Source organism: Trichechus manatus, unplaced genomic scaffold, assembly GCF_000243295.1.
Source record: "Trichechus manatus latirostris isolate Lorelei unplaced genomic scaffold, TriManLat1.0 scaffold00288, whole genome shotgun sequence".
Lineage (NCBI taxonomy): Eukaryota > Metazoa > Chordata > Mammalia > Sirenia > Trichechidae > Trichechus > Trichechus manatus.
Genome location: NW_004444224.1, coordinates 339,952 through 362,857, shown reverse-complemented (window position 1 = coordinate 362,857; position 22,906 = coordinate 339,952). Strand labels below are relative to the sequence as shown.

Sequence of the window (22,906 nt, the reverse complement as noted above, 5' to 3'; positions counted from 1 at the left end):
CCTAAACTTGGCCCAGCCCTTACTGGTCAAAGGGCAGTGTGCCGTGTGCCCCCTTCCTTCAGCCTTGGGGCCCACAAAAGCAGTAAAAACGAGAAACAACTGTGGCTCTGAAGAATTTTATGTTTTTAAAAAAAAAGAAAGGAAAAAAAAAAAAAACAAAACTCCCCCACGAGGGGGAAGGCCCCAAGTGGGCCCCTGCCTGTTGTTCTCCCTGGCTCCGGAGACTTCTGCATAGGCCTTGCTCGCCAGGCTCCTCTGCCCTGGGGCAGCAGCCACTGCGAAGCATCCCTTCTCCCACATCCTGCTAAAGCCTGCTCCTCAGACATGCCAGGTCCACATCTGAACCTCAGCTCCAAGGAAAGGAAGAACCGTGGAAGCGCTGGAGTCCTGGAGCAAGCCAGAGCACTGCCTGTCAGCAGACCCTCTGCTGGGCACTCTAAGCAAGCACAGGACAAGTCCTCCAGTTTAGTGTGTCCAGTATCCAGCATCGAGACAGGACATGCATTGTGCAAGAAGAGCACGTGGGCCCAGGGGCTGCTTGTTGGGGGTGGGCGAGGCTGTTAGTGCACATCCTCATGGGTGTTGCACACCACCGCAGGCTGCTATATCACAGGGCCTCATTTCAAAGACACGCTTTCTGAATTCCCCCGAGTCCCACGCCAGAAGTGGGCAGTGAAGGAAAGGGGCACAGGGTTAGCCTGGTGCTCCTGGGCTATCTGCAGTTCTCACAAAGGGGCTGTAGGACCGGAAGCCCCCAAAGCCCCCAAAGCCCCAAGGTTAGTTGTTGTCATTCTTGATGACGACCTCTACTCCATGGTGCCGTAACTGAGCTCGTAGCAGCAGATTCTTGTTTTTAAGGTCTTCCACCTGACACGGGAAGGAGGCAGTAAGGGGAATGCGTAGAAAAGCTGGCACAACCAAGCCCTTGAACTTAGACATCCACTGGTGAGGGGAAAGAGGTGAACTCTTCTCTATGAAGAACCAAGCAGGGAGCCCTGAGCTGGGTCAGTGGCTATGGGGTAGAGGAAGGGCTATGTTGAAGGCTGGGGTCTGACCTGCTGTCGAAGCACATCATTGTCCAGCTGCAGCTGGTCAAGCCCCTGAAGTTCCTCAGACAACCGGTGGTTACTCTGCCGAAGCTCCTGGATATAATCACAGGCTTTGGACAGAATTCCACCTTTACTCTGTGAGAAAGAGAGAACAAAATGAGGACCAGGGTTTAAGATACCTGGCTTGCTTTCCAAAAGCACTTTAGACCTCATTTCCCCCCTAAGGATGGTGATATAACATCTCCCAGGGATACAGGAACTTCAGAAAGAATAAAACAAAGACCACAGACATCTGTGCCCCACTTTCTACCACTTCTGGAAGCAATACCAGGAGACATAATTCAGGTATCCTGACCTGGCCAGACTTGGTACTCTCCATAGAGCAGTCGGGGATGATCTTGGAAAGCTGCACAATCCAGTTGTTGATCTTGTCTCGACGGCGGCGCTCCACTGTGGGGCAAAGACAAAGTGACTCAGCAAAAACTTGCCGCAGGTCCCGAGGTAAAATCACCCAACTCCCCGCTGCCCCACCCTCAGACATCACTGCCATTCCCAATCCCACCAATCAGCTCCTAGCTTCACACCCGCATCATACCTACCTTCATTATGCTGAGCCCTGCGTTTCTCATCTCGAGTCGTCCGGGGAGCTTCTGATTTCCTGACAACAGAGCCCAGGGTGGCCAGAGTGAGGGAAGGACAAAAAATGAGGTGGAAGTTTGGGGTAAGGGATTTGGCAGGGATTAAAACCCCCCCATGGTAAGTGAAAAGAAACAAAGGCCACTCACGGGGAATAAGGGTGGGTCCTGGGGGCAATGGAGCGCTGGCTTCCTCCCTGCAACACTTCTTGTGGTGACATCATCACAAAGAATTGCCCTGTGAAGATGCAGGGTAGGTTCTGTCAGGACATAGGACTGGGAACCTCATCAAGCTCCGAGACCAATGCCTTGGGACCATCCTCTAAAAATAACACGCTTCCTCCTGCTGGAAGGGCAGCCCCAGACTCACTGCCTGCCCAAGCCTTAGTGATCACCTGAGGGGTCATGAGTGATGGGCCAATGCCCAATAGTCATGTCCCAAAACCTCTCCTAGCCCCTCCAGCCTGCATCTTCACACGATATCTCACCAGTGCCAGGAGGGGTTGCCTGCCCCAGTAGTGCCTCTGAGCCCTGGGTAGTAACAACAGCAGCTGTACTTCCTGATGTGGTGCCCCCTGCCCCATCTCCTACTGCAGTGCTGGGGAAATAAGTATAGTGTGTCTCAGCAGCTGTCCCCTCTGTGTCAACTGCATCGTCACTGGTGAATGCACCCTGGATCACCGCCTGGGAAGGGAAGCAAGAGAACAGAGGCCAGTGAGTCAGACACTGCTTCCCACCATACCATCCTGCAGCTTCTAGCCCTTGGAGGAAGAGGGGGACAATCCAGAAAGGGAGAGCCTAGTGAAGCTCCAGGGACAAAGGACAAGGCAGCTCTAGGTACCTCACCATCCCCTAGCTTCATCATTGGTTCATCTTACTGCTTAGAGCTCTATCCCCCTCCCCAGCCGAAAACCCTGTACCTGGGTCATGGACTGGGTGGCAGGGTAACCACTGATGGCTCCAGTGCCTTCTGTCTGGCCATCCAGCTGCCCCTCAGACACCTGGATCACCCTGTACATCACCTAGAAGTGGGGAGGGAAGGGGGAGGAAAGAAAGAAAAAAGAAGAGAGTAAGCACTAGGGATCCCAGGGCCCCTCATAAAGCTTCCCTTTGACAGGGCCCTGAAACAAGAGTTCTTCAAAGACACAGTCAGCCATTCCTCCTCCTTTCCCCTACAGAAGTTTCAGCATAGCCCCTAGCCCACATCAATCTCTACTCCAAACCTCTCCACCCCCCAAAGAGTCTACATCGTCACCTCATCCTCCAAGACATGTTCAATTACCTCCCTCAATCCCAACCCCAGGTCACACCTGCAGCCACCTGGCCCCCTCCCTTACCTGGCCCCCATTCTCAGTTCGGAAGACGTACTTGACGTTGGGATCAGGGAAGGTGGCAGCTGACTGGATGCTGGCGATAGCCACACTGGTTGGGTCCTCCCCAGTTGCCACGGCACCTGAATTAAAAAAGCAAAGGAAAGGTCTGTGAGTTGCTGCCTTTCTCCCTCTGTTCCACCTGCACATCGTTCGTAGGAGGAGGATGCACAGGAGACAAGCCGTGTGGGAGACCAGGAAGGGCTCTTGGTTCTATTTCTGTCACTCACCTTCCTGAATCTGCACTGTCCCCTCTTCCGTTTCAGCTGCTTTCTGCTGCCTGTTTGTGGGGAAGGGACAAGGAAGAATAAGGGAAAATGAATGGGAAGCTCACTGACCCAGTAACATATGGCTCCCAAACTCAATGGCATTCCCAACAGATGCTAGGTTAGATTTGAATAACAACAGCTAATAGTTACTGAGTGTTTACTATGTGCACAGGCACTGAGCTAAGATCTTAACATGGACTATCTTTTTTAATACTAAGAACAGCCCTATGCGCTAATTAGCACCACTTTCATTTCATAGAGGGGGAAACCAAGTCACACGGCTAATAAGTGATGGAGCTGGGACCTGAATCCAGATCTGCCTGACTCCAGAGCCAGTGCTCTTGGCCCTTCTGCCATTCTCCTCCGCCACCCATCTCCTATCCCAGACCCTACCTCTTCTTCACTTACCCCTTCATCTCTCTGTGAGGGGGCACATCCGAGGAACTGGTCCTTCTCTGAGGTCTTCGTATGTCTTGCCTCACAGCCCTGTGTGTGCTAAGTTCTGGTAGAAATCAGGGAGTTTACAGTGAGTTTAGGTAACTGAACAGCCCCCTGATTCTAGAACTAGACTCCATGAAGATATAGCCAGGAACACAACCGTCTGCAGGGGACAATCAGCCTCCCCCATTCTGATGCGGAGAACTGGGCTACAGTGGTTGAAAAAGCCACCCTACAAATAGTGTTCCTCACCCCTCCATGACCACTCCAACTGGACTGGAAGACTGAGAAACGATCTATATCTGGATGGATTATTACTAAAGCTACTGTGACCTGCCATGACAGCAGCTTCATGGGGATTAGGAAGGGCCATGTTAGACCATCACTATCAAAAAACACAAGGCCATGGGCACTGATGCTTCTTCCAGCTTCTCAGGCACATACTGTACACGAAGCAATCTCTGTTCTCGACTCTAGGGAGAAACCTGAAGCCCACTGCCAATGGAAAACCATCCCTAACCAAAAAGACCATATTGGCCCTTGAGGCCCATTCTACTGACAGGGCTCTTGTTTTGGGGTGTTCAGATTTGTCATCTGTTAGAGACCCTACAGCCCAAATGCAGCATCTTCAAGACCTATTTTATGCTCCAAGCCTTCCTGTGAAACAACACATTTGCTAACATGTTGCCATGACAACTCCAAATCAACTGAGGCTCAGCAAGACGGAAAAAAGCTGGAGGCTCGGGGTTCGGAAGGAGAAGAAACAATGGGGGAGGAATCCATCTAGACGGTGCCAGCCTTAGGGCCCTGACACCCAGTCAGGGGCCAAGAAAAACAAAGAGCTGAGCAGACCAATGCCTCCAGAAAGAAACAGCGACACAGTGCAAGGCAAAAAGATTATCCCCACAGGAAACAGCAAGATGTTTGTACACTCTCTACCCAAAGGTTCCGCCAAACCTAAACTCTGCCCTATCGAAGGAAAATCTTCAGCAGATGAACTCTGGAAAGCCAGTGTCTAAGGAAAGTGTCAAGTCTTTAAAAATAGGAACTGAAAGTGAAGCTGCCGGAGGAAGTAACGCAGCAAGGAGATCCCAGACCCTAAGTGGAAGTAGCACTAGTATTTAGGGACCACCTACCTCTCCGTCCTCAAACCTGATGAGGTGCCCCTCCCGAGGCTTGCTGCGCTGACTGCAGGAGGCGGCAATAAAGAGGGCAGGGACAGGAGGCATCCCCACAGCTGTCAGCCAGGAGCAGCCTCTGAGGGCACCAGTAACGGAGTCGGGCTGCTTATTCAAATCTCAGTTGGACATCAGGAAGCATTTCCTGAGCATTAGGGATACGCGACGCGGAAAAGGGAAAGGATGTTGTGACGTGCACGCTCAGACAAGGAGGGACTATCAAGATCCCTTGCTAAGTCTGGACACAAAGGGGAAAAAGGCAAGTCCTCAAAGAAATCAGGCGCAGAGACCGTGCCTGGGAATGCGGTATCTCCCTGAAGGCCCACCAACCAGTAGGCGCTTACGGAACAGAGCGCCCGCCAAGCGCGAGCCCCAGGGCCGGTGCCATAACCCCGCCAGCCCCGCCGCGCTCACCCCGCGCCCCGACAGCTCCGAAGAGGCAGGGACGGGAGCCGGGGGCTCGGCAGGCCCCGCCGTCCCCGCCCGTGGAGTCTCGGCCGCTCGGCTCCCCTAGCTGCGGCCAGGCGCCGCGCATCGCAGGAGGGCGGGGGCGTGCGCCGCTCGGGGGCGGAGAGCGAGCTCGGCCCACAAAGTGGGGGGTAGGAGATAAAGAACCAGGCGCGGCCCCCTCCCTCAAAACAAAGGCTTCCTACCCAAGAGTTCCGTAACCCAGAAACCTAAAACCAAATCAAAGCTGCCCTGCCTTGCCGGTCTGCCCAGTCTCCCGACTCCTGTCTGGTCCTGCACTCACCGGGCAAAGCCGCCTTCGCCGCTTTTCCCCGACAGTGTTTTCCCCGCTCCGGACCCGGGTATCGCCATGGGCAGCCGCTCATGCGCACTTCCAGCCCGCGGCCATATTGGTGAGGGGCGGAAGTGTCTCTCTCGACCCGCCCAGCCTACTCACAGCCCCTAAGCTGCCCCACTTCCGTTCGCTTCTTCTTGGTGAGGGCTGAGGGAAGCGGATGTGTTTCGGCTGCTTCTGCGCTGAAAAGGTGCAATTTCCTGGGATCCTGTTCGAATGACACTGAAGTCGTAGTTCGCTTTCAACAAGAATGGGAGAAAGACGCCTAATTTGTGCTACCATGTTTGTGCTGGGCAGGGCATTTTTTAGTCTCAGGAGAAGGGAGTGAGGAAGCCAGCTTAGGTCAGGGCGGGACGTCTGACCGAGACGCCATCTTTAACAAGGCTGTTTGGGAGGCCATCTTGGATTAGGGCATCTGTTTGAAGTGTTCTCTTACTGGAATATTAAGACAGCTAATTGGCATACACTTTTGTATTAGCGTCAGCCATCCCTTACCTAAAGACCCCAAGACTTCAGTTTCTATGAAAGGGATTTTTATTCCCATTCTAACTAGTCAGGACCTATCCTTAATGGATTGGAGTAGTGTGGTGTAATGCGAAGATTTCAGGCTCTGGGAACAGACAAACCCAGATCTCATACCTACCTTTGCTACTTCTTACCTCTGAGGTTTTGGCAAACCTTTTAACTTAATCGAGCCTTAGTTTCCTCATCTGTAAAATGTAGATACCAGTGTCAACCTTACAGAACTGTTAAGTGAATTAAATAAAATCAAGGGCATAGATTCTATGCACATAGAATACCTAGCTCAGTTACTGGAACAAAGTGAGCATTATGTAAATACAATTTCTCTTCCCCTTTTCCTGACCACCGTGAACTCAGCTCTAGTTTCTAGCCACAGGTCTCCATGACAACATCTGAGGAAGAACCAACAGCAAAAAAAAAAAAAAAAAAAAAAAAAAACATTCTGACGATCATGAAGAGAAGATACTTATCACTCACAGTTTTAGTAAGAATAATGAGACTCCACACTATTTACGTGTAAAGATACAACTTTTATTCAGAGACATTGCCCCTTACTGGAGTGGAACCTGTGGCTCAGCCGGTCTGAAAAAGCAGCCCCGTGGCCCCATTTCCCTTCCATAAGATAACCAAAACCATACCCACTGCCATCGAGTCGATTCCAACTCTTAGTGACCATATAGGACAGAGTACAACTGCTCCCATAGGGTTTCCAAGGCTGTAAATCTTAACTGAAGCAGAGAGAGGAAGTTATTTCAAAGGGAAAAGGAGAGGCCAGAGAGATCTGTAGAGGACCCCTCTTCTTTAAGGTGACTGGTGACAGAGGGTGGGTGAGCTGGAAAGATCATCAGTCTTCCCAACAAACACGGAAGCCTTCAAAGAGCTTCCTGGACAAGTTACTCCCTAATCCGAAGCTCAGCAGGTCAGGAACTAGTCAAGGGTCTGGGAACAGAACAGGGATGGGCAACACAGAATGTTTGTGTGTGGTAGGCTCTGACCTGACCCTGCCCACCCCACTTCACCTTAAGCTTCCATGAAGGTTCATAGCCTCAGAGGAAAGCAGGAACTTGGCTGGAATTCCCCCTCCATTCTTCACTTTGGAAAACATCTAAGTTTTCTGCCAACCTATGTTCCTGTTGGCACAGTGGTTAAGGGTTCGGCTGCTAACCAAAAGGTCGGCAGTTCAAATCCACCAGCCACTCTTTGGAAACCCTGTGGGGCAGTTCTACTCTGTCCTATAGGGACGCTATGAGTTGGAATCGACTTGATGGCACCGGCTATGTTCCCTTTAGCCAATAACCCCACTCCCTGGGAACAGGATCTTGGCAACTTGCTTAGGACTCTCCTAAGGGATAAGTGCTTTCTGTCTTAGACAAGCTTAGGTAAACGAACTAACCTGTGGCCTCCCACAGTCAAAAAGAGAAGCAAGAGGCCAAAGCCTGTAGAGTTAGGTCAGGGACCCTGGAGATTCAAGACAGCTTACTACTAGTCTCATTGCCCAAGTCCTAATCACAGTTCCTCACTTTTCCCAAGGTTACCCTGTGTTTCAAATGCATACGTTCGGCGCTGGGGGGGCATAAGGGGATCAGGGGGCTGGAGTTCTCTGGGGGGCAGACTAAGCCGACTCCGGGATCCAGATCCTTCTGAGCCTTCAGATGGCTGCTCCAGGCAGCTAAGGGGCCGATGAGAATGGGCAGCGATCATGCTACAGGGGACGGTTCTGGGGATGAAGCTGTAATCCCCACCTCCAGTACAGGTCTGGGTCCGCCGAACTCCCTGAGCCTCAGTCCTCTGGCGGTCCCGGGCCAGGGCCACAGCAGCATCAAAGGAAAGACTGCCCCCATTCCTCCAGGAGGAGCGGGACGCTCGGGACCCCCAAGCCCTTTCCCCAGGAGTCCCATCAAGCCGTCCAGGCCTTGGACATGGGTTTGCAGGTGCCACATGGATCTTGCTACACAGTGCACTGGGCATCTTGGCAAACTGCGGTTTAGGGGGCACCACAGGCACAGAGCGGACCTGTTGGACCTGAACCAGGGTGGAAGCCAGGCGCATGCCTACACCACCTGCTAAGCCAGGGGAACAGGGGCACAGATCACAGCCCTCCGGACGGAGCTGCCCCTCAGGCTCCATCTCCTCTGGCTGGGGTGGCTGTGGGGCCGCTTGTTCCCCATCAGAGGGCTGGTCATTGCCCGCTTTGGCACTGTTAACTCCCAGGGACTCTCCACCTGACCCTTCAGGGAGGGTGCCTTCTTCAAAATGGTGGCCTCTGGCCCTCTGGTCTCCCTCAGCCTCTCCATCCCCTCTGTCCCATTCCTTGCTGACCTCCCCTGCACCTCCTCCAGCTGCTTCCTCTGGGATTCTGATGTCTTCATCATTTCCTTGGTCTTCTCTTGCCTCTTGACCCCCATCCCCTCTCTGTCCTTTGACATCATCTTGTCTGCCTCCCTCAGCCTCTTGTTTATATACAACTTCCCAGCTCTCCTCATCAACTTGGTGTTCCTGGGCCCCATACTCTGGGTCCTTTCCAGCTTCTACCTGGGTCTCCTCTCCTCCTTCAGCCTCTTCTTTTCTCTCAGTCTCTGTTTCCTTCTCCTCATCTTTACTCTGCTCTCCTCCTGGTTCCTCCACACCCTTAGCCTCCTCCATATTCTCAGCTTCATTCTGACTTTTGGACTTGGCCTCTGTCTCTTCCCCACTCCCTTCTCTCAAACTGCCCATCACATCTTGGCCTCCCTCAGCCTCCACTCCTTCCTCACCTGACCCTCCAGCCTCTACCTTGGTCTCTGGACTCCCCTCGGCCTCCTCCCTCATGTCCCATCTGTTTCCAGGCTCAGCCTCCTCACTCTCCCCAACTTCCATGCATGCCTCCTCTCCCTCAGCCTGCCCTGGAGCCTGTCTTGCATACCCTGCTGCCTTTTCCTCCAGACTCCCTAGACTTTCCCAGTTCAGGGGTTTGGGCTCCAGAAGGGGACTTAGGTCATCGTAGGCACTCAGGAAGACTTCCTCCCCACTTTCCTCCTCTGCTTCAGGCCTGGGGTCAGCAAAGTCCAGGGAACAGCAGCTGGGAGCTAGGACAAACTGTGCCTCATCCAGAGAGAGGTCATCCAAGGGTGGCTCCACAGAGAACTCCTCTACCTGTAGACACAGAATTGTGGCTCAGGACCAGATGGCCCTGCTCACTCTCAGACGTCATACCACTCCCAAACCCAGCACAGCTCCTCCTTACCTGAGGCTCAACTCCCAGGAGCTCCTCTAGGTAGCCCATCCCAGGGTCGTCCTCCCCAGGGGAGAAGGCTGCTCCTGCTGCTCCTGCCTTGGCCACATCCCCATCCTCCACCCCCACCCACTCAGGCTCTGAGCCGCTTGAGTCCTCTAGGAAGGAGAAGGAATCTTGCACCTCCTGGGACAGGGAGTCCTCCAGGGCAGGAGCCATGTCCGCTGGGCCTGAGTCAGCCAAGGAACCTGGAGCTGGACTTGCCTCCGACTTCTCATCTGTTGAGGGAGAGGTAGTCCCAGAATTCCAAAGGTCCAGGCCAGCCCTGACTCTTTCCAATGTGGGTCTTCCTTGCACTGATGCAGTCTGGGCCCAGAACTCCCAGCATAGATACCCCACATGGCTGATCTTCTCACACCAATATCCATAACTATTGGCTTATAAACCAAATCAAACCCATTGCCATCAAGTCGATTCCAACTCATAGCGACCCTATAGGACAGAGTAGAACTGCCCCATGGGGTTTCCAAGGAGCGCCTGGTGGATTTGAACTGCCAACCTTTTGGTTAGCAGCTGTAGCTCTTAACCATTAAGCTTCCCGGGTTTCCATTGGCTTATAGCTACTTTTATTAAGCTCCTCCAAGGTGCATTTTACAATGTATTATCTTATTTTCCCTGCAAAACAACCCTGTTATGTCGGATATTATCCCTATTTTACGTATGAGAAAACTGAGGCTCAGAGATATCAAACAATTTATCCAAGGTCACACAGCCAATAAGTGGCAAAGCCGAAATTTGAACCCAAGTCTGCTTAACTCTATAGCCCATGCTCTTACCCACTATGTTATACTGCCTTAGTACTTCTCATCAGTGCCACTTTCGGGACTGGAGTCAGAGCAAAAATCAGATCCCAGCTCTGCCACTTCCTACCTATATTAATAACACATTGCTTAACCTAAGTCTCAGGTTCTACCACGGTAACACCTATGCTATAAGGTTATAAGAAAATTAAATGAACTAATGCCCGCAAGGCACTTATCATAGCACTTGACACATAATAAGCCCTCAATAAATATTAGGTGTTATTATTATTATTTCTACCATCTATTATATATTTCCACACTGTTAGTTAGTAATCCCTGCTCTATGTGTCTGACACAGACCTCTGTTCTTGGATACATCAGTGGTCGGAAGGCTGCCAGGGATCCTCTCTCCACAGATTTCACACAACCTGATAATGTTACTAGATTCTCCCAACCCCCAACCCAGGGAGGCAGCTGAAGGCAACCACCCCAAAGCCCAAGGGCTGAGGCCTCTGCCCTTCTCAGGGAAGATCCCAGCATCAGAGCTTCAGTCTGGAGTTCTAGTCTTTCCCAGTCCTGGACAATCCTTGAGTCCTCACCTGGGGGGCCGGGGCCAGGGCCGGGGCCAGGGCCGCGGCCAGAGGCAGGACTTGGCCGGTGCTGTAGGGCAGGGCACTCAAGGCCACGGGTGAGCCTGACCAATGAGACATTGGAGATGATGTTTGGGGGCATATTGAGGATAGAGGTGATATGTAGGGGGAGGCTGATGTTGTAGGGGTCTGAGATGTGGACGCCAGCACAGCGCTCTGAACGGCTGGTGCCTCCAGCCCGGGCTGCTGACCGCCCAGCTCGTGGTGTGCCTGGCTCAGAGTTCGTGCCACCCAGTGCTTCTGCCTCAGGCTCCTGCTCGCCCTCTGCTGCCTCTGCAGAATTGTTCTCCAAGCTCTCAGGAAGCAGCGGGCTTGGCCGAGGACGGCTGGGTCCCATCAGCCCCTCTGGCTCTGTGGAGGGGAGAAAGGGCCAGGTAGGCAATGGCCTCAGGTGCAAGGGGATGCCTAAGGAATACTCTGGAAAACGTTCCCTGTTACACAGGCCCAGCTTCCCTCTGCCACTACTGTAAACCCTCCACCCAGCCAGCAGAACATAGTTCACCCCACCTGCACATACCTAGAAAGCCCCCTTCCCCTTCCTGCAGGTGCAGTCACCGGTCATCACTGCCACACACACACACTGACACACACTGCCCCTTCATCCACTGCAGACGGTCCCCGTTACGTCTATGGACAAACACACACATAGACTATAAGCTCACCACTGTAACCCCAGCATCCAGCACCAACCTACTGCCATCGAGTCGATTCCAACTCATAGTGACCCTATAGGACGGAGTAGAACTGCCCCATAGGGTTTCCAAGGAGTGCCTGGTGGATTCCAACTGCTGACCTTTTGGTTAGCAGCCATGGCATTTAACCACTACGCCACCAGGGTTTCCCCACATCCAGCACATACCAACTACGGTGCATCCAGCACAGTAGTTGGTATATAAATTATTGTACACTCATTAATTATTTTTGAAATCATTGAGTACAGGTGGTCACACGTACACACACACACACACACACAGGAATGCACACACTGTGGTCTCAGCCATAATACCTTATTTTCTCGAAGATGCATTCCCAGACATGGATACACACAGATGCACACAGACCCACGCTGTTGGTCACATAACACACACATATACGCGCACAACTATACTCACCATCGCTGGCCCCAGCTGCAGCACTCAATGAGTCCATGCTCTTGGCTGGCCGCAGTGTCCCCTTACCAGACTTGTCCTCTGCAAGACAGGGATGTGTGTAGAGCCAGGGCCTTGTACACATCAGCAGAGCTCACCCCACAACTTGCCAGACTTACCCCTGTCTTCACCCCCTCGTGGAAGTTTACGCTTTGTCTCATGGCCAGAGCGACCCAGATTGAAGATGGATCTCCATTTCCTGACCTTCAAAGACCCCTTCCTCCTGCAGGGAATGGGGAAATAATTGGAGAGTGGGGGCTGGTGGTCAGTGCAGGGAAGGAGAGCCCAGGAAAGAGGCCTTACTTGTGTTCAGCAATCTCAATGATAGTGTGATAGGGCCGCATCTGTGGGGGTCCATCGCCAGCCTGCAGAATGCTAGGCAGGTGGTGGGGGAGGGACCTCGGCATAAAGTCCTCGGTGCTGTTTGATGCCCGGGCCCCTGAAAGCAATCGCCATCCACCCTCCGCTTCACCACCTAGGGAAAAAAAAGTAATTGTCCAGCCAGGAAGAGACCAGAGAGAGACCTCATTTACCCAGCCCTTCATTGCCCACCCCCCACCCCCACCTGCCAGGCTGGGTATATACTCAGAGACCACCAGAGACAGGCCCTGCAAGGTGGCGGGGGGGCTCAAGAGGGAACTCTCATGGACAGAGGGGGCTAGGAGATACCAGGACATTGGCCTTGTGGCCTCGGGGTGGGAATGAGCAGTCACTAGCCTTAGGGACAAGGATGATGAATGAGAGCTCAGGTTACCCTGTGGACTGAGAATAGAATAACTCTGCTCAAGTCTTGACCATGCCATTATCTCTCCAGGGTCCTCTCCGCGTGATGATAAGCTACATCTGTCTATGCCTGGGCTCAGTTTTCTCATCTACAAAATAGGGAGACTGGACTAGTTGATCTTTGAGGCCCTCTCTGATTCTGACATGACCTCCCAGACAGAAAGCAGCAATGTGGTGGGCGGAGAGGACACTGACCAGAAAGGGCAGCACCCCCGAAGAGCTGGTCCACATGTGTGAGGATGAACTCGACGACAATGGACTGCACACGCACCTCCATGAAGGCTGCTGTCCCATTGAAGCCCGAGGCCTCTATGTCCTTAGACCTGTGGAGATGTGGAGTCACTTTTCTCCCACCCCACCACATCTTCCTATCCTAATACTCCCTGAAAATACCTTTATCCTCTCCCCTGGATGCCCTTAACCCCACCTCTACCTCTTGAATCCTACACGATTCAAGTTTCAATGCCACTTCTTCCAGGAAGCCTTCTAGGACACCCTCCTCAGTATTGACCTCTGCTTCCTTTGCACACCCAAGGTGCCTTGTTTATAATGAACTACAGGACTTCTCATAGCTTGCCTTGAACCTCAGTGAGAGGTATGCAGGTAGGTCCTCCAATGGACTGCCAGACATTTGCTCAATGAACACTTAGCCACCACCTACCAAGTTCCAGTCCCTGAGCTCAGTGATGAAGTCACGGAAGACACAAAAGCCCCATCCTCAGCAGCTTTACTCGAGCTCAGAGAAGGAACTCAAACGTGGCTGTGGGCAGGCCCCATCCCACTCAAAGCAGTTCTGAGCCTTCCTGTTTCTCAGCGACTCCCTGGGACTCCGCAGCCCTCTCCAGGCTGCCCACACAGCCACACCCACCCTGGAGCAGCCTCCCACAGCTGTTCTCTCCCAGGATCCCCACACACATGCTTATTCGCACTCCCACCTGAGCAGGTTTGGGGCCCACACAATGGCCAGGTTGCGGGCGTGCATGTTGGTCTGGGCGCTGAATGAGGCCATGTGGACCAAGTGCTGCATAAGAAACTCCAGGGTCCTGCAGGGAGGAGACATCATTTAACAAGGATCTATCCACACTGGAGCCTGGGAGGTGGAGGGGGGAGGGACAGGTCAAGGCCCCAGGTGGAGAGAGAGCCCAGGCTGTGTAGGGGGAGTCAGGACCCCCGGGTGGGAGTGGCAGAGCCCCACACACCTGTAGTTTGGGACAGGGAGTTCTCGAAGCACTTCTAGGATCTTGACCAAGCGCTCAGGCTCCATCTGCACTGCCACAGCCTCCTGATTGTGGGAAGGGTACAAGGAGAGGAGTCAGTGATCCAGCAATGCCCTTGCTCATTCCCCAGAGCTCTGAGACAAACTCTCAGGAACGATCTGTGTGTACTCTGCACTCCCCCACAGATCTCCTGAGGCAGACTGGCGTAGCAGAGAGAGCTCAGAATCTGGCACTGAGTCTTAGCTATGCCACTTAATAGCTATGTGACCTTTAGCAACTCACTGCCACTCTCTGTGCCTCAGTGTCCTCATCGGTAAAGCTCTGGTACTGGAATATATTCATGGATCCCACCTCGTGGGTGCCCCAGGGACTGCAGAGCTCTTTCAGATTGTCCAGGGAGGCCTATACCCACCCAGTCCAACCTTCAGGGTTTCTTACATGCAGTTGTGCTCAACAAAAAGCAACTTATTTTAAAAGTGCTGCTCAATTCCGGATAGCATTTTTGTAATATGTTGTCTCATTCAAGATATGTTCACCAAACAATTACAGCTAACAGAGGGTCAGCCTTGAAAAAGCTTTGACTTCTGAAAAGGGTTTTCATTCTCTTAGACACAAAAGTGCTCCGGCCTATGTGATTTCCAAGGCATCTTCTAGCTTTGCCAATCTGCCTCGACTTTCCCCAAGTCCCACCATCTCGGTGGCTGAAAGGGAAAGACCACACAGTGGAGGGAGAGTGAAGAGAAGAGGCACAAGGGGAGGGCAGAGGTAGCAGGGCTAGGAGATTGGGGTGGGGGTGTCTTTCCTCAGTAATGCCTTATTGTGGTCTCTGACACTCGGGAGCATTAGGAATCTGGCTGACATGTGACACACCTGGGATGCCAAAACCAGAGTGGCACCCCTGAGCCCCTTTTTCCACACCCCCTGCCTCTCAACTCACAGCAAACTTGTCATAGAGCCGGTAAGTGAGCAGGGGGTCTGGCAGTTCTCTGAAATAGGCCTTGCACAGGGAGGAGACACAGTGAATGTCCTGGAGGTAAACATCCCGACGCAGGTCTGGCTTCCGGTCTGCCTCAAACTCCTGCCTGGGGAGGTGCAGAGTGGTCAGGAGTGGTAGGGGTTGGGGGAAATATGGCAAGAGGTGAGAGCTGGAGGGATGAGCTCCAGGCAGGGCTGTGAGTCAACATGTGCAGGACTTGGAAGGAAAATGTAGGGGCATGTGTAGGTATGAGGTAGCAAGTATAAGGCATTATATATGTAGACGTGAAGATGTGGATGTGAAAATGGGTAAGAAGAGCATGAGTGACAGATCTGCGTGTGAACAGGCCCATGTGTCAGGGATGCATCTGTAGATGTGAGTAGGGGTATGTAGGAGACAGTAGAAGTGGGGGAATGAACCTAAGTAGGTATTTTTGCGATGTGTAAAGAGGGGTGGATGAAACTTTTCGAAGAAAACAGGGGTAAATCTTCATAACTTTGGATTAGGCAACAGTTTCCTAGATATGATACCAAAAGCACAAACAACCAAAGAAAAAGTAGATAAGTTAGAGTTCATCAAAATTAAAAACTTTTGCTTGTCAAAAGACACACTATTAAAGTGAAAAGACAACCCACAGAAGGGGAGAAAATATTTGCGAATCACGTATCTGATAAGGGTCAAGTATCCAGAATCTATAAAGATCTCTTACAACTCAACAATAAAAAGAAAAATGACCCAATTAAAAAATGGGCAAAGGATTTGAACGGACATTTCTAAAGAAGATATACAAAAGGCCAATAAGCATGTGAAAAGATGTTCAACATCACTGGTCATCAGGGCAATGCAAATCAAAACCACAGTGAAATACTACTTCACCCCCACCAAGATGGCTATAATCAAAAAGACATATAACAAGTGTTGGTGAGGATGGAGAGAAATTAGAACCTTCATATATTGCTGGTGGGATTGTAAAATGGTGCAGCCACTATGGAAAACAGTTTGGCAGTTCCTCAATAAGTTAAATTTAGAGTTACCATAGGACCCAGCAATTCCACTGGTATACCCAAAAGAATTAAAAAGATATGTTCACACAAAAACTTATGTATGAATCTCCATAGCAGCGGTATTCATAATAGGCAAAAAGTAGAAATAACTCAAATATCCATCAACGAATGGATCAAAAAACAAAACGTGGTATATACATACAATAGAATATTATTTGGCCATAAAAAGAAATGAAGTACTGATCCATAATACAACACGGACGAACCTTGAAAACATGTTGCTAAGTGAAAGAAGTTAGACACAAAAAGCCATACATTGTATGATACTGTATTTATATGAAATGTTCAGAATAGACAAATAGAAACAGAAAGTAGATTAAGGTTGCCAGGGGCTGGGGAAGGGGTAAATTGGGAGTGACTACCAAAGGATACGGGGTTTCTTTTTGGGGTGATGAAAATGTTCTGGAATTATTTAGTGGTAGTGATTGCACAACATCGTAAATATATTAAAAAACAACAAATTGCATATTCTAAAATGGTGAATTTTATAATGTGTGAATTTTAGCCAAATTCAAAAAGAAAAAAAAAGCTGTGTGTGTGTGTGTGTGTGTGTGTGTGTGTATGCTGGGCTGGCAGGGGGTTGGGCAGTCTCAATCTTTCTTTCCTGAGGAGATTCTGGCACTCTTCTCTAAGACAGTACCTAGCATCTGTATTTCCATCTCCCCTTCCCCTCACCCCTCCTCTCTACTCTCCCCAACACCCACCACCATGGTCCTCTGGCTCCCTGGCCTCCTGGCCTCAGAGCCCTCCCAGCTCTGCCGGACTCACCGGAGCCTCTGGATGTTGGAGGAGACCCCTGAGAGGCGGTAGATCCCATCCACCACTCCATACTCCTCCACAAACTCTGCACAGCTTCTTAGCACCTGGGGCACTGGGAACACAGGTGGTGCAGAGAAAGAGAAATCAGGTCTGGGAAGTCAGAGACTGCAAGGGGCCTGATAGATGGGAGCACAGGGAAGGGGGTGTTGAGGAAACTGTGGGTGAAGCTCATGGAATAAAAACTTTCAGAAAGATTCTTCCTGATCATACCCACCAACCCCTTTACAATATCTTTGCCCGTCGGGTCCTAGAGCCACACAAAAACCCCACTAGTGATGGGCACTTACTCCTTCTCCAGAGAGCCCATTCCTTTGTGAGAAAGTTCTGAGTTAAGTTGTGCTGAAATTTGTCTCTCTGTAATTACTAGTTAGAGTCCCTGGGTGGTGCAAATGGTTAACGTACTCAGCTGCTAACGGAAAGGTTGGAGGTTAAACTCCACACCGAGGCACCTGGCAGTCTACTTCTGAAAAATTAAGCTATTGAAACTCTACGGAGCACAGTTCTACTCTGACACATATGGGGTCACCATGAGTCAGAATCTACTCCATAGCAACTGGTTTAGTTATTGGTTGCTGCTTTAGAATTTTTATAGGATCAGCAATCTGGTTGGAAGGGGAGGCAGTGTAAAGGACTGGTCTGGAAAGTAAATTTGCATAACATTGTGTGTAAGATAAAGGAACTCTGAGTTGTCTTAATCAAAATGGAACAGGGCTGATGGGGACTACCAAGAAGCATCCTCTTTGGCAAGTAAGTTCATGGATACTAGTTCTGCCCGGGAAGGTATACAAAATAGTGACAGACCTTCAAATATGTCAATTCAGGAGGAGAAAAACACCTATGTGCCCAGGACTGTGCTAACTGCTTTATGTATGTTCTATCATTTAGTCCTGTAAATTAGGTATTCTAGTCCCCATTTTACGAATAAGAAAACTGGAGATCCAAGAAATAATATGTCCTTAGTACCACACAGCTAGACCCAGGATTAAAATTCAAGAGTCTAAAAAGCTGTATTATCTCCCTGGACCCTGGACCCCCTTTCACTGCTTCTAGACTGTAAACTCCTTAATGACAAGATCTAAGTATGATCCATCTTGGTATTGTTTATATTATCTGACACAGTGTCTCAGACATGGTACCAAAAAAAGAACCCAATCTAGCTGTTGTCCAGTCGATTCCGAATCATGGTGGCCCCATGTGTTTCAGAGTAGAACTGTGCTCTATAGGGTCTTCGATGGCTGTAACTATAAGGTCACTATGAGTCAGAATTGACTAGATGGCACACAATAACAGTAATGAGCTTTCAGAAGTAAGTCGCCAAGCAGACTTTCTTCCAAGGCACTTTGGGTGGATTTGAACGGCCAACCTTTTGGTTAGTAACTGAGCATTTAACTATTTGTGCCATCCAGGGACTCCTCTCAGACATGGTGTTGTTGTTATTAGGTGCCGTTGAGTCATCTTTAACTCACGTTGACAGCACACAACAGAGTAGAACTGCCCATAGGGTTTTCTTGGCTATACTCTTTACAGAAGCATATCGCCAGGTCTTTCTCCCTCAGAGCCACTGGGTGGGTTTGAACTGCCAAGCTTTTGGTTAGCAGACAAGCACTTAATCATTTGCAACACCAGGGCTCCCTCTTAGATATGTAGACCCTCAAAACCATGTGTCAAATCCAGTCTTCACATGACCACACGGTTCTTTCCAAAGCACGTCCCTGATTTAAGTCTTTTACTACAAACATACTCCGCTCCACCGCACCCTAATACCCATTGCTTACCTTACAGATACAGAATAAAGTATAAACTTCTCGGTATGGCGTATAAGACCTTTCACAAACCAGGTCCAGCCACTATTCCAGCCTCAGCTCTCGCCGATTCCTCCTACAAATCCTATGAGTCAGCCCTTGCTAGTCCATGAACAAGCCTTGGTACCATCACTCATGTTATTCCCTTGCCTGGAACACCTTCTCCTCTGACTCTGCCCAGTGAACTCCTATACATTCTTCAAAACACATCTCAAACCCTTTACTCATATCTGCATTATAGTACTGATTGCACTTTATTATGATTAGTTTATTTTGTATCTATACCTTCTGACAAATAGTAACTTCCTTCCCAGTATTTAGTAGTGTTGAAATAGAGCAGGTGCTCAATAAATGTTTGTTAAATGACTCAATAAATTAATCAATCAATTATGAGAATCAGAGGCATCCCTTGGATATTTAACAGAGAATATTGCCTACAGCAGAACATTGGGTCCTATCTACAGGACCACCAGAGAAATTCCTCTCAGATCTGAGTGTCAGAAGAAGCTGTGTTTCTCCTGAACCATTCTGTTTTTTTTTCCCCCTTTTCTTTTCTTATGGGCCTTTTGAATCTTACCCCTGATCATGTTTACCTCTTTACTTTAACCACTAGGAATCTCAGAGCCCACCTCCAGGAACCATATAGAACCACCTGACATGCATTTCTGGGTGCTGATCTCACTCTTACTCTTGTTTTTCCTTCAACCCACTTCCTTCAGTCATTTATTCTATCTTTTGTAAAGTTTTGAGTTGTGAAAAGTCATCCCAAGCTCTTTGTGGAATAAAGTCAGATAGAAACGCATAATATGGAATGAAAGAAACAACCAATAAATCTACCAACCACTACGTTTAAACTCTCCTTATGTGACCTGGTTTCCAGACCCTTCACCTTCCTGCACACCAGAGTCAGGACTAGAATGAGACAAACAAGGCACCTAGGGTGCAAAATTTAAGGAAGCGCTCACTCTCAGCGTTGTCCAAGTGCCAGCTCCGCACTTGCACAATCTTAAGAGTAAGTGCCTCCTTAATAATGTGGCACATAGTACACTTGCATACCTGAGAATGAGTGCTTCTCAAATTTTCACCCTAGGTACCTCTTTCACCTCCCATTAGTCCTGGTTCTGAGGGATAACATACCATCAAGACCTGCTCCCACTTGCCAGCATCCTTCAACCTTGGGTCCGCAGCATTGAATGCAAAGATGGGGTATACCCCCCTCGTTTGAGCTGCTGCTCTGCTCTTGGAAGCTCTACACCCACTCTTTTGGCCACTGCATTACTCTATTGACTTATAAAGAGTCTACTGTCACCTAAAACACCCAGGTTCCTTTCCTATGAACTGAGCCAGGCAACCAAACCAGCTCTTCCCCCTCCTGTCTTTCTCCGTTGATTTTGAACCTTCTGAGAAGGCCTTTAAAGAAGGCATTCAAGAGCCTAAGGAGTCAGAGCCATAGAGGAAATGGGTCAAAGAGATGGAGGAAGAGAAACAGAGATCAGAGAGATGGGTTTTCAAGGAGATAAGAGAGGTGGGGTCAGAGATAAAAGTTAGAGGTAGGCTTGGGGGTGATGGAATCAAAGGGCTGGAGACATCAAGGAAACAGGGATGGGTCAGGGAGGAGGCCCCCAAGCTTAGCAACCTGGAGAATCAGAAATCTTAACAAGGGAGTAAAGATACAAGGATTAGGAGCAGGAAGAACTTAATACATATAGGGTTTAGGGAAGGAAGAGACCCACCTGTGGGCAAAGAGCTGGGAGAAGGGGCTGAGATGGAGCAAGGGGGTAAGGACAGGGAAACCAACAGTCCGAGAAGATAAATTAACCAGAAACACATGTCCCCACTGGCCTGGTCTTTCATTTTCTTGCTAGGTCTTGGGTTAACAAGAGAAGCCATCACCAACTTTGTTCCTCTACTTTCCACCTTCATGTACCAGGAGGAGGTAAAGGGATAGGGGAGTGGGCTGCCTCTATGACTCTAGCACCCAAGATCACTCCACCTTTGGGCTCAGGTGAGGTTCTAGTGACGGCAAGGGGCACTTCTCTCTCGCTGTGGGATTCACCCAGGATCAGGACCCAGCAACCAGATGTCTATCCTCTCTGGAGAGCATGCCCCAAACCTGCTGGGAACGCAGATGGAGGCCAGGAAGGGTTAAAGAAGTGGGGTCTAGCTGACTGTGTGTTCAGTGTTTCAAGATAAGACTGGCAGGTGGGCCAGAGGGAAGGGCAGTGCCAGGATGAGGATTTGCAAAGAGCTAGGAGAAAATCAGCCCCAGTTAAATAACGTGGCCCTTGGCCAACAATCATCATTCTCAAGAGAAACCCCTTGTTAAGGAGTAAACTGGCAGCTGAGCCAGGTCCACTCTGCCGTCAGGAAAGGAAGGCTCAGAGCAGCCCCACCTGGGCTGGTTAAGATTCTTCCTTGGGGCCTGGACTTTCCCTTGAGGAGGCCAGTGGGGATGGGGGCCTTCTCAGGGGAGGAGAAAAAAGGAAGGAGGTGTCTGGGGAGGCAGGGGCGGGGCTGGGAGCAGGAAATGAGCTGGGAACCACCACCACCCTCCCTCCACTGCAAGCGCTACAGTCCCAGAGCAGAAGAGGGGACAAAGAGGAAATGACAGATTGGGGTGGGGTGTGGGGGAAAGAATCGTGCCACTCTCTGGGAGGAATTCAAAGTGCTGAAAACAAGCTGGGCTGGGCTGCCAGGATACTTAGGATCAATTTCAAATCAACTCATTGAGTGTCTACTCTGTGCCAGGTGCAGTGTGGGTCCTGTGTTGTCCCTGCTTCTGCTGGCTTCCTAGCCCACTCCCAGGCAACTCAGAAAGGGACCCGAGCAAGCTCCACAGATAGTCCTCATACTCATTCTCCTTTGCCCTCGCCACTGGCATCTTCAAACCAGGCCTCCAGCCATCTCTTTGACTCTTCCTGTAGTCCCCATTTCAGCAGCTTCTTCCCGCACCCTCCACTTAGAATCTGTTTCTCTTTTGCACAGGAGAACCAAAGAATCACAGAGACTGGGAGAGGGGGCTAGCCTCACCCCAGATCCTCACCAGTGGGCCAGCAAGACTGAGGAGGGGCCGTAGCCCACAACCTTGCCCCGGGCTCTCTCTTCCAACTAGGAAACCCCCATCCTTCCCAAGTGCCGTCCTCAGACTCTCATGGGGCACTTCTCCTGTCTCCTTTCATTCGGCCCCAAGAACCACCTATTGCTCCTTGGCCACTCCTCCCCTGCACCTGTCCCCTCAGCTCCCTCTCCAGTCCCCAATCTCCTTCCCCTCCACTTCCACTTCTTCCACCTGTCTTCAGTTTCCAACCTCTCCATCCTCTCCCTCAGCGCTCTCTCAATGCTCCCACGCCCATCTCCTTAGGGCCCCATCCCCAGGTAGTTGCACAAGGAAGCTACCCTGCCTTCTTCACTGAGCCGCATTTCCTGCCTTGCCGCCCATCAGCCTCTTGGGTGGTGACCCTGGGCTGCTGTCCCTACCCCAGAAGCACCCGGAAGCTGCTTCTGCCCCTCAGACTAGAGCCGGCGGGAGAAGCTCCATGCCTCCCACCCACCCAACAGCAGCTCTCCGCTGGCCTCCTTACCCTCCTGGCCTGAGTGCTGCAGGTGCTCCTGCAAGTCACACCCAAACACCCGCTCCTTGGAGCTGCCCTTCTTCTTTCCTTTCTGCCGAGACTTCATGGCCGGAGCCCCAGGGCTCTGGCCCAGCCGCCTCTGTCCCCCAAGACCTCTACCAGCCCCCCATGGGATCCCAAGCCAGCCTCTGGGCTTGGCCCGGCCCCAGGGAGGCAGGGCTCCGAACTGGGGGTGGAGGGTGGCCTGGGCAACGGGTCGAAGCTCCTGCCTCTGGGGCCCCGATCACACGGAAGTGGCTATGGAAGAGGAAGCTCCAGGACCCTGGCAAGAAGCTGTGTCTCGTGGCCCAGCCTGGCACTCGCCCTGCTCGGCCCGCTCAGACCTTGGGGTGGGGTGGGGGGGCAGGAAGCTGTGCAGCTTCTCAAACCCACTTCCTGTTAGAGCATCTTTTTAACCACAGGGCCTGGGTGGGGGAGGTAGCTGACATGTACCTCCTCAGTCATCTCTGGAACTGCGCTCATTGGTCCAGGGGCAGTGATGTCAGAGCCCTGGGGTGGGGTGGTGGCACCTAAGATGGGAACAGGTGACTGAGACCCT

The 22,906-nt window shown here is 51.0% G+C and overlaps 2 protein-coding genes across 6 annotated transcripts; both read right to left on the bottom strand.

Annotated features, from left to right (window-relative positions):
- Positions 1–102: 102 nt before the first annotated feature.
- Positions 103–5,832, bottom strand: USF1 (upstream transcription factor 1). 3 transcript variants are annotated; one of them, XM_023725138.1, is made up of 12 exons: positions 5,691–5,802; positions 4,898–5,084; positions 3,732–3,825; positions 3,285–3,334; positions 3,022–3,137; positions 2,605–2,706; positions 2,173–2,368; positions 1,835–1,922; positions 1,649–1,707; positions 1,405–1,499; positions 1,056–1,184; positions 103–867 (listed from the first exon to the last, which is right to left on the bottom strand). In XM_023725138.1, the coding sequence occupies exons 3-12, from the start codon at positions 3,737–3,739 to the stop codon at positions 778–780; spliced, it is 933 nt and encodes a 310-aa protein (XP_023580906.1). In that variant the 5' UTR covers positions 3,740–3,825; positions 4,898–5,084; positions 5,691–5,802; the 3' UTR covers positions 103–777. The 3 variants fall into 3 exon arrangements, with proteins under 3 accessions (XP_023580906.1, XP_004390243.1, XP_004390245.1); XM_004390186.2 differs by lacking the exon at positions 4,898–5,084 and having other exon boundaries at positions 5,691–5,832; XM_004390188.1 differs by lacking the exon at positions 4,898–5,084 and having other exon boundaries at positions 3,053–3,137; positions 5,691–5,810.
- Positions 5,833–6,772: 940 nt separating this feature from the next.
- ARHGAP30 (Rho GTPase activating protein 30) lies at positions 6,773–22,683 on the bottom strand. 3 transcript variants are annotated; one of them, XM_004390212.2, is made up of 12 exons: positions 22,318–22,683; positions 16,884–16,986; positions 15,013–15,157; positions 14,058–14,140; positions 13,794–13,901; positions 13,054–13,181; positions 12,379–12,550; positions 12,195–12,298; positions 12,040–12,117; positions 10,877–11,278; positions 9,487–9,752; positions 6,773–9,395 (listed from the first exon to the last, which is right to left on the bottom strand). In XM_004390212.2, exons 1-12 carry the CDS (start codon positions 22,412–22,414, stop codon positions 7,770–7,772), a joined length of 3,312 nt encoding a protein of 1,103 aa, XP_004390269.1. In that variant the 5' UTR covers positions 22,415–22,683; the 3' UTR covers positions 6,773–7,769. The 3 variants fall into 3 exon arrangements, with proteins under 3 accessions (XP_004390269.1, XP_023580895.1, XP_023580896.1); XM_023725127.1 differs by having other exon boundaries at positions 9,658–9,752; XM_023725128.1 differs by having other exon boundaries at positions 15,013–15,153; positions 22,318–22,348.
- Between the last annotated feature and the right edge of the window lie 223 nt (positions 22,684–22,906).

Coding starts and splice junctions, on each gene's coding strand:
- USF1 (XM_004390186.2), bottom strand. CDS start 5,772: ATGAGCGGCTGCCCATGGCGATACCCGGGTCCGGAGCGGGGAAAACAC. Junction 3,138..3,284: donor GACAGTGCAGATTCAGGAAG/GTGAGTGACAGA, acceptor TTTTTAATTCAG/GTGCCGTGGCAACTGGGGAG. Junction 2,369..2,604: donor CCACCCAGTCCATGACCCAG/GTACAGGGTTTT, acceptor TTCCCTTCCCAG/GCGGTGATCCAGGGTGCATT.
- ARHGAP30 (XM_004390212.2), bottom strand. CDS start 22,414: ATGAAGTCTCGGCAGAAAGGAAAGAAGAAGGGCAGCTCCAAGGAGCGG. Junction 11,279..12,039: donor TGCAGCTGGGGCCAGCGATG/GTGAGTATAGTT, acceptor TCCCCTCCACAG/AGCCAGAGGGGCTGATGGGA. Junction 9,753..10,876: donor CCCTGGCCCCGGCCCCCCAG/GTGAGGACTCAA, acceptor CTCCCTCAACAG/ATGAGAAGTCGGAGGCAAGT.